Raw genomic sequence first — 14,380 nt, forward strand, 5'->3', positions numbered from 1 at the left:
GGAGACATCAGTAGATTGTCTCTTAAGGACCACACCTTTCTGAAAGTCCTTGACATGAATGTTTCTGGATCTGCTTTAGTTAGCTACTGGCTACTAGAATCTAAGCTGTTTTGACATGTAAAATGCTAAACAGCCTCATGTGTTGCCTACCTAAAGACTGTTTGCTGTCCTGCAGTACGCTGGCAGAAAAGCATCCAACAGAGGCAGTGGCTAAGATAAAGCCCCTTTTCTGAAGGGGCAGATTATGAAGCCGGAGTTGCAATTTGTTTATGTAAAGTCAAATGTCATGTCTCATGATGACAAATCTCATTTCTGCTTATTTGATGTGACCTTTCTTGGTGATCTTTGAGAAGGATTTTAGGTGTATTTGCTATTAACAGCTGAGAGAGAGACAATAAGCACCCTTGTTGAAAGGCTTCCTGTACAAGGTGATCGAAGATACATTTCTAGAGTTCAGGGTTCATACTTAAAGGCCAGCTTTTTCTTTCTTTTTTTTTTTTTTTTTTTTTTTTTTTTTTAATATGTACATATATATATCTAAAACACTGGTTTAGATAAATAAAAGCTTCCAGGTACTTTTCATTACAGCAAAGTGCTTTGATAAACTGTAGATATTCATTTCCACCAGCTGGAATGAACAGTAACTATCAAGCACAAAACATTGCACAGCTGCTCTGGAAATCCAGAGGAAAGGTTTTGACAAGACAAGAGGCTACTCTTATAAAGACTTTCTTCTCCATATTGGGTAGACAGAGCCTGAGTTGTGAAACACAGTTATTACCACATGGCTCTGCATTTATCCAACTCTCATGGCTTAGACTGTGAGCTAATCTGCCAATTCACTTACAAGCTTTGTGAAAGCGATATATGTTTTGCAGCCTTTTAGGCTTTACCTCTGTAAAGTTAACTTTTTACACTACCATATGAACATCAGGATAATAGCACAGGATAATACAACACAATCTGACTTCTATGTATGATATTTGTTAGGCTCAGATGTTCAGAGTTTTAAAAAGAATAGGTAAAATAGAAGCTAGTCTAATATTCTTTAGTGACTTCTAATAAGTGCATACTCACATTCTTCTTGATGTGTGTTTAAGCAATAATACAAAATCAGACACTTAAGAAAACAATTTTATCCAGATATAATGGATATTGGCCATGCAGAGAAAGTGTTCTGGTATTTCAAAATTTCAGAGCAAACATACATAAAACTTACAGAACCTTTTTTAATGGGAAAAATATTTTTTTCTTATGAAGAACACCCATAAGAACAACATACAAACAGAGAAAAAACTGTATCAGAGTATCAGTTTTCTTATTGGATAAAGGATGACAGATGCTTGTTTCACAACATTAAATCATAAGAGTTGTAAAAGATAAAGATATTAAAACACCAGATAATATCAGATGTATTTATTTTGGCCAGTAACAGAATTTCTACAAGAATAATTATGTCAGGCCCACAAGGCCCTGATGAATGGCTTATTCTATAACTGAAACAGAAGAAAAGCATAAGTCTAATATTATATAACATCAAGCTTGCAGTAAAGAGTAGGATAACATTTTTTTAGATATACCACTAGATCTTTTATACTCTCACTAGTTCGGAAGTTTGGATTTTTATTTTTTACCCTTTTCCTGTAATTTTTGTAACAATGTTTGCTTTGGCAGCAAAAACCCAGCTCCAAGCAAACAAAAGCCCAATCCTCCCCAACTTTATTACCCTGAAAGTGAGCCAACTTGAGCTCCAAAGTATACCAAAGAAATGTTAAGGAAATATAGTTGCCTATGGAAGTGCTGTTATCAAACATGACCCCCCCCAAATATTCTGAAACAAACAAGTGCTATTCTGTACGACTTAAAACCATGTTCTGTTTATAAAGGATTTATACTTAATGATCATCAGCAAAGAGTTACTAGGAGGTTTTAGAAAGGATGTAAAACTGATGCTCGTATTTCTAGGTTGTAGGTCATTCAGACCCTCAATTTCTGGATAGATCTTGGCAAAAATGTTCCAGTTGGTGTGAACAAAGAGGTAATTTCTTTGGTGAACTTCAGCCAAACTTTTCTGTAGCCTAATATCTCAAACAGAAATTATTGTCCTAAGGCCCACAAAGTCATGCAGGGCAGTCAAGAAATATTAATCTATGATGGTCAACAGCAGATAGTCCTATAAAACTAATGTTAATTAACCATACTACGTCCTAGAGATGCCTGACCTTTATCAAAGGTCTACTAAGCCTCTAATGGTAGTTTTCACTGATTTTCCTAACCATGTCAAACCTCTGTCAGCTGGGGTGAGTCGCTTTCTGCTCACTTTTCTCCAGATTCCTCTTCAAATGGTAAAAAGGAGTAGTAAGTCTAAGTATCATTGGCATATTGATGTTAAAGCAGCTAAAAATATCTGAAAGTTTTACCAGTCAGGTTAAACTTTTTGACTCCAGATCCAACAAGCCTCCATAGTCTAGAAATTTTGGAAGGATTATACTTCACAGTACAAAAAATGAAGCATTAACAGCATCAGCTTTCTGTTATTCACAGACAGTGATTAATGGATCTACTTAAAGTCAGTAAGTAAATCTCTTGAAAGTTCAGCATCTCCCTGCTACATTTTGGCCCTTGCAGTTTTCTCCAAACTTCATGAAAGCCACTGCCAATAGGACTCACCCAAAGGGGAGAGGATTATTTGGAGGGGAAGAACATACATGCACAAACTTCTCAGAAGATTGTATTACTATTATTATATACAGGAAAGGACACAAGTCCAGAGGAATACAGGCTGGTCCTTACTCTACTACAATCTTCATATCTGGCTACTTAAAAAGTACTTCTGAAGGCTCAGTAAATAGAAGGGGATATGGAGTAGCAGAGAGGTGAATTTCTCATAGATTTGTAAGATAAAAAGATCCAAGGCGTGTTCTGGGCTGTTACTACATTCAAATCTGGACATATTTTTACAAGTGTGTAATATATACTGCTTCTAAATGTACAAATTTGAGCATACAAAGAAAGATGATGCATGGTGAAAAGAGGAATCTTAAAGTAACAGAAACTGCTCCAGGAAATCATACGCATCATCTCCCTTGGAACAGAAACAACTACACAAGTGCTAATGGCTTTCTAGATGGATAAACTGGTCTGAAAAAGGACTCTTTTTCTAACTTTTAAAGCTTCACCTCAGAAATGTAAATACGTCATTTAGCAAATGTATACTTTTAAATTCATCTGAGTTAAAGTTCTGGTTTTGCTTTACTGACAGTAGTATGACATTTTGAAACAATGAACAACAGGTACAGAAAATAACTATCCATGCATGATGTTTGATTTTTCCCTGCTTGCAAGCAAAGAACCCCAAAATATTGGCTCTGACCAACCTTCATTTTCTTTTACATGTAAAAAAAAAGTTCAGGAAGGAATACACAAAGAAAAATAAGAAACACCAGCCTAATCTCTTCAGTAGGAGGTTGTTTGCTAGCTGAAGGTTGGCAGGGTGCTTGTTTCACTCGGCGCTGCTCTTTGCAGCCCGCAAGCTCTCGGGCTTCCACAAGACTTGTCACCGAGCGGGAGGAGCATCTCTGCACATGGTGCTGTATGGTAAGATGACATGTCTGTTGCCATGGCTACCACAGCGAGTGGGGAGAGGTGCCTGTCAGGGACCAATTTACTTCTCCAGACTGGCGCTGCCACCAAAGGGAAGGCAAACTCCCCCATAAATCTCAGCAGAGACTAAATACTGAGCACAAATAACCTAAATTTACACACAAGTGTTGTGTGCAGGTAATGTTTCTAAAACATATTGTTAGTCATGAAAACATCCATTCCAACATTATCTTCCCAACAAAAATGATTTCTAAGATACTCAACTGGTAATACTACACAGTCTTGTATTATATTCTTTGAGGCTCTCCAGCATCTATACTAATTAACTTCTACTGTAGTAACATTTCTATTGCACAAAAATAATTACCTATCAATTAAGCATTAATATATACTATTTATTATTTCCATCAACTCCAAAGGACTCACATATTACTGAATATGGCAAAGAATAATAGATAGGGCACTGCTCAGATTAGAAAAGGGCTTTCAGCCTATGCTGCTATGCTTAAAATATTTTTTATTACCCACAGTATGATTTAGGAAGAGTACGGAGATCTTTAGATGTCTGGTAAGGTTTTTTGATTTGTAAGTTGAAATAGCAATCTTATTTCTTTACTTGTGTTTTAATGCTCACTACATAAAGATGCACACCATTTAATTCATTAAAAAAGTCACTCTACTCCAGTTAAAACAACATGTAAAAAATCTGAAAGTTTAAGATTAAATGTTCAGTCTCAAGAGTTTTGAACACATAATTGCTAAAGCAATAGCTTGAAAAAAATACTGCAGGCGAAAATATGTTTTGTTTAATTACATTATATTTGGCAATCCATTTATTAGCTAATTGCACGGAACATGCATTTTACTAATGTTGGCTTACAGTTCTTTCTCATATGGTCTGCATATCTGTAACAGGCAAAAACTCCAAATGAACATTAAAATATGAACCACACTCTCTATTTACTTCACTTGTTTACTTTAGCAATGCTTAGAAACAGCTTGTTCCTTGTTACTTTGTCCAAGGCCCCCTTGTGCCACCCTTGAAAATTCAGAAAACAACGTTAGTTAGAGGATTATAGAAGAGTATGAGGGTATTCAGTACCTGGGGATCAGAGCCATCAAACCCTTCCTGGTAAATGATCCTCTGAATGGACTGAAGCAGCCTTGAGTATGCACTGTTCATATTACTGTTGGTAAGAAGAAATAGTTTAGTAACACATTTTAATACTCTCCTATATGTCTCTAACAGCTGTATTAAAAATAAGCAGATGCAGCTTTCAGTCTGCAAGTGTCATATAGAAAAAAGTGTCATAAAAGAAAAAGCTCAAACTTCTTTGAATAAAGTTGACATTATAAGCAGTTGTGATTGCTTCATGTTAACTAGTTCAGTGCTCAGACATTTAGTGAAATCTAAAATCTCTAGGGATTAAGATAACTTAATTATGTCAGGCTCACTTACATCTAGAAGATTAATGATTTAATGTATCAACTTAAAGCTGAAACCATTACAGCAAAGTACTAATCTTCTATAACTGACAAAGATATACTTGGAATAACAATTGTGTAGATCTAATCAATGCCCTGATTGTCCTGGTTTCAGCTGGGATAGAGTTAATTGTCTTCCGAGTAGCTGGTACAGTGCTATGTTTTTGAGCTAGGTATGAGAAGAATGTTGATAACACGGATGTTTTCAGTTGTTGCTCAGTAGTGTTTAGACTAAAGTCAAGGATTTTTCAGCTCCTCACACCCAGCCAGCGAGAAGGCTGGAGGGGCACAAGAAGTTGGCACAGGACACAGACAGGGCAGCTGACCCAAACTGGCCAACGGGGTGTTCCATACCATGGGACGTCAGGTCTAGTATAGGAACTGGGGGGAGTGGGGGTGGGGGGAATCGCTGCTCGGGGACTAACGGGGCATCGATTGGCGGGTGGTGAGCAACTGCCCTGCGCATCGTTTGTATACTCCAATCCTTTTATTATTACTGTTGCCATTTGATTAGTGTTATCATTATCATTATTAGCTCCTTCTTTTCTGTTCTATTAAACCATTCTTATCTCAACCCATGAGTTTTACTTCTTTTCCCGATTTTCTTCACCATCCCACTGGGCGAGGGGGGGTGAGTGAGCAGCTGTGTGGTGCTTAGTTGCTGGCTGGGGTTAAACCACGACACTGATGAATAGACTTGACCTTCTATTACTGAAAACTTTCATACATACAACTGCTACAACAATCAAAACCAACAAAAAATGAGAGAGACATCATTTTCACAATTAAAAAGTTCATGTAGTTAATTTGTTTTGGGTTTTTAAATATTTTTTTTCTGATACAGCACCAGAGCATAAGATACATTCTGCTAATGCTACAGTTCCGTTTTATATCCATATACTACAGGTGTTATTACTGCTTTATTTGCATGACAGCAGAATTGTGAGGTAGAATCTATTTTATGTATTATTTAGAAAGTACAAGATTAAAAAAAAAAAAAGCAGCAAACTGGTGGCTAAAAATGTATTTAAGCATACTTAAAAACCAAATGAAAGTTCAGCAAATCATCTCATCAAAGTCTTAGAAGGACCAGTTCCTGCATGTCCAAAGCACTTCTTTAGATGTCCATCCCAGCCATGCTCTCCAGTCCACAGGCTAATACATACAAAGGACAGAAAGTCCTAATTTTTACTTTAAAAAAGCAAGCCAGTTGCTCACTTTTTTAAAAGACACATACTGTTTCCTTAAATCCCATAATGCATACTGGCTTGTGTGTCCAGACTTGATGTAGGCTCCTCACTGCAGCTGAGAGTTCAAGCTCTTCTATCTTTTCTACCTTTGGCGTTTCCTTCTGGTCTCACTGATTACCATCAAGGGTTGTGGATTCAAACTTTTTTGTGTACTTCTTGGGAAATATGACATGTTATTTTGAATATTTTGCCTCTAAAAATATTCTTACGTGCTCCAATCATTTTATGTGTCTGGTAACAGCTCAGGTTGGAAGGGCCCTCGAAAGATCACCTGGTCCAAACATTAATGAAACTCTTTCTGTTACTTTAGTAAGAGTGAAAAATGTTATCCAAATGTATTTTAGTAATGAATACCTAAATTAACCCAAATAAACTTGCTTTCATACTTTTGCACAGGAGAGAAGACAACTTTTCTGAGAAGCACAAGAGTTGCAAACATCTGTCTTTTACACCATGGCTTTAACTCAGAATTCTGAGTTTCATTCAAGAAAACAGTATCAACCCAAACCCAACCCCCCAATGATATATTTTTTATAAACATCTACAATCAAAAAAGTCATATAGTCATAATAATTTCAAGTTTTGAAATACTCAATGTCAGAAAACATTAAGATATGACCCTTCTCAGAAATAACTAAAAGGGAGAGTTTCCAAATTAAACTCCGCTTATTTGTTTTCAGATTTAGTACCCTAGAAGGCTACTGGTTAAACTGATGTATCTTAATAATTTAATACACTCTATGAAATTCACAGCTGAAAATAACTGGCAATATATAATCTCAGCGCGACATTTAACATGTAGTCTGCCTTGCTATACAAAAAAAAAAAAGCATCTCAAACAGAAAAGAAAGAGTAAATTTTTGCTTATGAAGTCAATTACTTTCCTAGTGTTTAGTTGCAAAAGGAATGGCTGTTAAATGTTATACCTATACTGTCTTGTAGGTGTCAGTTTACAGGGAAGGTGGAGAGGAAGAGGGCTTTAGCCTCCATGCTAGCCAAAAAGTCTTCTCCCTCCGTGTCTTCACATTATTGCAATACGTACACACAATCCTTGTTGCTTACACAGTGCTGCAAGTTCTTCCCAGTTTTGCCAGAGCCAGCAAGAATCTGCAGCACTTCACAATAACCAGAAGCATTCGTGTATCCTTTTGGATATTCCTTTATCCTTTTGGAAAAGTTAGAAACTGCTGCTCACCAGCATTAGGAAGGAGTTTGCAACTATCTTATAGCCACAGTCAGGAACACAATATGTGTAATACGAAAAGATGACTGTGGTCTTCGTCACCGCAAACCAGCATTTTCAAGTTTGTGTATCTATCACTTATTTTGCTTATGAGTATTACCATGCTATCTACAGGGATGCCAGAGAAAATACTGCAATCACAATACTTGCCAATTCCCGATTTGTTACTAACTTGCTTTTAAAAGTTAGTGGATAAAAGAATAAAATACCTAAAGCATTAGCAGAATTAAAAGGTTCCAAAATTAAAACAAATGAAAGAGATCTTCAGTTAATCAATCACAAAAAGATTTACAGCAAGGAAAGAATTAAAGAAAATAATGTATTGCATACAGATTTTTTTAAGACGTAAAAATAGGTGCTCTTCTACTTGTTGCTGAAATACTGACCGTTTCCTTGAATTTGAACCATGCTATGTAAATAAAGACATGAAAAACAGTGTGTAAACCCTATTTATAAAAACAAATTAGATTACCCTTATGGCAATGTTTGTCATAATATTTAAGGAAGGAAATAAGATATTTCTAATTTTTTAATTTCTAGTCTTTTTTTTGGATTTGTTACTAAAGACCATTTAATTCTGATAATGAATTTAAACAATTCCTTCTTTACTCTTTTTTTTTGTTTAGCAATTTAGTAATGGATAAAGCAGGAGCTGGCTAGAAGGTATCCGGGTTACAACGGAGCCTCTGGCTTCTCTGTTGATAGTTTCTAAGCAGTTAACAAAGGTTTGGTTATCAAGGATATGACAAATAGCCTTATTATGTATAAAGACACCCCATTAGGCAAGACAGTTACACCTGTTTTATCTAAATTTATCGGTAAATCTAGACTCTAGATAAATTTATTCTTTTTCAAAAGCACATATATTCTTAAGGTAAACTTATGAGTAGTATGGAAAAAACTACAGCTTAATTATTTTATTTCACTTGATTATCAAACTTTCTCTTTTGGTTATCGCAACTGAACAACAAGGACTGAAGTAGAGGGGTAGAAAGTAAGCCTTTTCTGTGATGCACAGAGTTATCACAGAGGATATTTCTGCCTTCCTGTTAAGTACCAGCTTTAGCAATGCAACAAAAAGGACACCAGAATATCCTAGCAACAACAGCCACAAAACAGTTGCTGTCAGCCGCACAACCCCGTTAACCTGGTCCTAGCATTAGGACCAGGACATAGCTGCCTTTCCCTAACATAAAAAATAATGAGATAAGAAAGAGAAGGTTTATGCCTTCTTTTGGCACCAAACACCCAGTCCCATTTACTACTTCCTTTAGGAGAACAGACTTCCCAATCCGATTGCAATTAATGTTTATCGTGGGGCAATGAACTCCTACCCATCTTCGGTGATTACCCAAACAGGGACCCTGTAATCTAATTTAGCCATCAGGTGCCAGAACTACAGAAAGGAGAGCAAACACAGTACTCCTCATCTCCCTCCATCAAAAAGCAGGTACACACACGTGTGCAAAAACACAGGAAAGAAAAGAAAGATTGATCCAAACTTTAAGGTGAACAAATGATGTATATAACCTCCAAATCTGATCTCTAATTGCAAAGTCAAAGGCCAGTCAATAACTTAGTTCTTTCTAATCAGTCAAAGAATCTCCTTTCTTTGCAAGTCTGTAAAGAAGCCAAGTGCTTGTGTGGATGGGAAGAGAGGGACATATGTATAGATATACACGATTTCTAAAAAGGGCCAAGACTTTCTGGCCCAAATAAAGCCTCTACATCTCTGATCCTGCAAGGGAAGCACTGTGATAGACATTAGCTACAATTACAGAGACAGTTCACTCACTGAAGAACAGTTTAAATAAAACAGGTTTCTTAATGGGATGCTAGAGAATTAGAAGTACCAAGATGATTTGGTCCTTTTTACAAATACATGGTTCTTATGCCACAAAACATTACGACAAAGGACCTTGCTTATTAAAAGATGCAGCACGGATTTTCCAAGGATTGAAAAATATATGTTCACTATACTCACTGTTTCTGTCAGGAGAGTATAACCTGTACAGGAAAATGTGGTACATTACTTTTATTGTACATTTTCTGCTTTAACTGCATGATCTGTTCTTTGTCGTTACATCCCTAAGCGGTCAAAGGCAAGGAGAGCAAAGGATTGTTCTTGTTCCCCATCCCTTCCCAAAGAAAAGAAGCGGGAGGAAGAGAACTGTTCCAAATTTCAAGGAGGAAAAATGAAACCTAAGGCCTCCAAAGCTAGTCACGCTCTAACTGAAAAAGAAAGGGAAAAGTAAGGCTGGTCAACAAGGTGAATTCTAGGTACATCTAACAATTTACAGATTAAGTACATTCTTTGAGGAATGTTAATTACATACAAAAGTAGCAGGTCTCTATCAGAGAAAAAACCCACCCAAAAGGGACAACACTTAGGGAATGCCTTACTCACATCAGTACATATGATAATTTAATCAAAAACTACAATAAAAATATATTGAGCTTCTAAAATCTTTCTTTACAATTACTAGCTTGTCATTGCAGAACATATAGCTCATGATCTCAACGTAGAATGTGTATGTTGGGTTAGGTACACCTTCCATGATGACTACGTAACTTAAGGTGCTCTTCAATGGCTGTAGTTACAGGACTATAACAATTTATTTCAGCCTGAACTTAAACCATGCTGTGCTTTGCAATGTTACAAATATTTAGAATGGATTATGCTAGCTAAAATAATGTGGAAACACTTTGAGAAGAGGAAAAAGTTTTTTTTCTCGCTAATTCCTAATTTTTTTGCAACTTCTGATACTGTAACAACATACTGTTGATACTATATCAACAACAATGCCATTTACTTGCTGAAAATTATATATTAGGCAAAACTATCAGTTTCCACTTCCTCCTCAACCTCTGTATTAGTGACAAAAGCAAAATGTTCTTAGAATCACCCCCCACCCCCCCCGATTTTGGTCTGCACTCCTACACGATTGAAGCAAAAATTTCATTAAGAAATGTCTTTATTGATACATATCTTGCAGAGTATACCCTTTAGAAAGTCATGAAATCTTTCGCAAAGATCCCATAATACATAGCCTATTAATGTAAATTATTTCAATAATAAACTATCCCCTTTCTTAAAAATGCCTCCTTGTTTTTGAAGGATTTGTCAGCTTTCATTGTTAACACATTTTCTGTCAATCTTCTTTAGATAAAGGAAATTGAAAAAATAATATTTTTAGAGATTTTCTGGATTTCAAGTCATTTTTGTAACTTTTTTTTTAGTTCCTTCCAGTCTATCAGTACTCTTTTTGAGGTACTGTCAGCCTAATAGATGACAGAGCTTTCGCAATGCTATATAGGTAATTAGCATTATACAATGAGATGTTTTTTTGGCCATGCATCTAAGACCATAGCCTGAGAACCTTATGTTTAAGAAATTATATCCTCTAAGTGGAGACATGCTAACTAGCCATGTCCATGCTCCTAGTTCACTGTAACACAGCGTAAAAGTGGTTAGCTCAAGCTCTCAGTGGGACCTTCAGGCAATCGAAGATGAGGTCTAATACAAATTGCTGACTTCTACTGGAAGGGTTAACTGTGACTATTATATTACTTTCTTTCAAATCATTGTCTAGAACAGAAATTTTTACTATTCTATGATATAGTGAAGTTAGCTTTAGAAGCCAGAAGCATTGTATTGATTTTCCAAACAGTAATGCCAACAAAATAATATCCTTTCCCTCCCCCTTTTATAAACTTTCTTTAATGAAGTCATCCTGACAGGATTGTGAGCTTGTTTTTGTTCCTTGAGAAAGGAATGCTTCCTTCAGAATCTCATCACAATATTTGTAAAAAATACAGTACAAGCCTGTTGGGTTTCTATAAAAGCATAAACGTTTTGAGAGCAGTGAAATAATTGGTAACATTCATACTTAGTATTGGATTTAATACACTGTGACTAACGTGTATTAAAGAATCACAGAAGATAGGGATGAAAAGGACCTCAAGAGGTCAGGTAGTCTATCTTCTTGCCCCAAGGCAAGGTGAACTACATATAAACCATCTCTGACAGATATTTACCTAACTTGGCCTTAGAAATATTCAATGATGGAGATTCTACAATACTCCCAACCTATGTCTGCAAGGCAACTTCTTCTTGTGCTAATCATTAGAAAAATAGCTCCTTCTTTCCAGCCTGTACTTCTACTGCTACAGTTTACTGTAGCGCATTACTGCTTGTCCTACCTTCAGCAGCCAACAGTTACTACCCTCTGTATGTCAGTTTTTAATGTGCTTCAAGACCCTGCTTAGATTTGTCTAAGAACTTCCATTCTTCTGTCATGGGCCATACATCCCAGTTCTAGATGTATACCCATCTTCACAACCTTCTCTAACTGACCCAGAGTTTTCCTGAAGGATGCTATGAAAAACCGGACAGCCTTGTTATGGCTGAGCAGAACAGAAGTACTTTGCACATCCTCCGCATTAAATTCCAGTTTATCACCTCCATGCCTTATGAATTATGCTTTTTGCCAGCATTAATCACAGAACACTGTGAATACATTTTATCTTCTGGAGACCCGCTACACTATTTTATTTGTTCAGTTAATTATTCCTACTAGTATGATATTCGGCATGTCTTCATTGAATTCCATATAGCTCATTCCAGATCATCGACCTAAACCTTCTTGAATTCTAATTCTATTATCTAATCTGCATGCAATTATTCCACTTTTTTTCCAAATTTGACATTATGACTACAATAAAGATACCCATTGCTCAGGATACATATCAAGCCAAATTAGTACCAGATTATCACCAGACCCAGCACTGGGATAAAGGTACTTCACTCAGGTTCAACTGTGACTCAATGACAGCTTATTTAGAAGATAAGGATTTAACAATTAACATGACAAAAAGAAAACTGTCAAACCAGTCTGTTCCTCCTTTGACATGATAACAGACTTTATCAATGGAGAATCTCCTGTTTTATTTTAGAACCTTTTGGCTCTATCCCAGTTAAATACCCACAAGCAAACAAAAGAAACACCTACTGGGTGAAACTACCCTAGAAACTTAAAAATAGATTCTATTTTTTTTTCTGGTACTTTTTGGAGCACTGGTGTTATCCCACAGATGTCCTCACCTTCTCCTCTCCTTAAAGACAGGTATTGCTTTGGCCACACTTGACTTTGTGGAATTTTGACAATTCTTTACATTTTACCAATGAACTTCATTAGGTCCCAGCTTGAAAACATTTATGTATTTTCTAACCCAGTCTTTCCTTATGTAAATCGGGTAGTCCAATTTGCTGATGTTAACTGTGCTAGGTGCACATCAATTTGGGGATCAATGTAATGGGAGAAACAGCTTTTCTCCACTTCCATGATTTTTCAAGAACTCCAGTTATACAACACTGACGAACAGAAGTTGAAATTCTAATTCCGTTTATTTTTTAAATGTGTGTCAAAATTGAATGACTGTAGTTATGGGAAGCTTAAATCTTCCATTTCTCTACAGAGTAATAATCTTTATTTCAGAGGCTGTAATTCTGAAATATTCCTCCCACCTTGTCTTAACTTTACCTAGTGCAACCTTTTTAATACAAGGGAATGCAAAAGCAGTGGTGTTTGTTGTCAGGAAAGACAATAATCAAAGTCAGAAGACAAATGATCTACTGTAAATGAAGAAACAGATGTACACATCTTTACAGCTCCCACAGATTTCTGTCTGAGTTCACTATTCCCCGTATGTTCTTTATTCCTCCCTGTCCCTTATCACATTGCATTGTGGTCTAAGAAAACAATGTTTAGAGCGGTGGTTGTCTATTACCTTGGTACCTGCCTTTAGTCCCAACAATACAATTCTTTCATTTCCTCAAGAGAGGCTTCCTGAAAGAGACCCATATTGTGGGTATAGGTAGAAGAAAAGGAGAATAAGCCTTCCAAAATCCATCTTTATTTGATGAAGTTCCTCATCTCATCACTCTGTGCTCTAGCAATTTGACGAGCAAATTAACTAAATACAATATTTCCGTTAGATTAAAATTAAAAATAAGAATAGAATTCATATGGTAAGAATGATGAACTTTTATCAGGATAGCACACAAGGAAAATATCAAAGTTAAGCACTGCTTATAAAATCAAATGCATAAAAGTTAAAGTCCGTTTCCTATAGTATACATATGAGTTAATTTGATTTTAATGTAAAATGTACAAATACTTGACAGCCATATAGTTAGTGGAATTAAGCCCAGTCATGAGACATTCCAGTTAGCTAGAGAAAAGACAGAAAGGGAGTTAAATTGCTCAATAACAATATAAGCACTTGCAGCCTATCTGCCAGATACTCTTGTGTCTATCCTCTATGACTCTGCTACTAAAAAAAAAAAAATATACATAATATATATATAAAGTTGGTTCAAATATTTACTACAAAAAGAACAGAATGTAAGTTCTCTGCTTTCTCCTGAAGGTGTTTTGTTGTGTTTTTTTTTAACAACGTAGCAAGAATTTACTTTACAAACCAGTGTCATTTGATCATGTCACACAGAAACAAATTATAAAGAGACTTAGCTTTTGCTTTTCTACAGCTCTAAGAAAGGTGTTTCATACTGCACATCTTTCATAAATCTCAGTTTTTATATCTGACTGTACTGTAATGAAAATCAATCACAATAAAGCATACCATACTATTACTACTTCCAGGAGCTGGCCCTGTACAGTGGGATCTATAAAACTAGGTATTATATAAATTAAGCGACTGGGCTGAACAAAGAGATTGCTAGCCCATATTTGATGTTTGACTTGACTTGAAATGTCTCCAAGAAAGATACAATGGA

At 36.0% G+C, this 14,380-nt stretch overlaps 1 protein-coding gene across 1 annotated transcript in view; it reads right to left on the bottom strand.

Moving 5' to 3' along the window:
* ELP4 (elongator acetyltransferase complex subunit 4) overlaps window positions 1–14,380 on the bottom strand; it is a 157,587-nt gene that overhangs the window by 102,996 nt on the left and 40,211 nt on the right. The window contains exon 6 of the mRNA XM_049820977.1: window positions 4,706–4,790. Within this exon, the coding sequence (XP_049676934.1) occupies window positions 4,706–4,790 (85 nt within the window). The remainder of the gene's footprint in view (window positions 1–4,705; window positions 4,791–14,380) is intronic.

The sequence above is a fragment of the Accipiter gentilis genome, chromosome 17 (assembly GCF_929443795.1).
Source record: "Accipiter gentilis chromosome 17, bAccGen1.1, whole genome shotgun sequence".
Taxonomy (NCBI): domain Eukaryota; kingdom Metazoa; phylum Chordata; class Aves; order Accipitriformes; family Accipitridae; genus Astur; species Astur gentilis.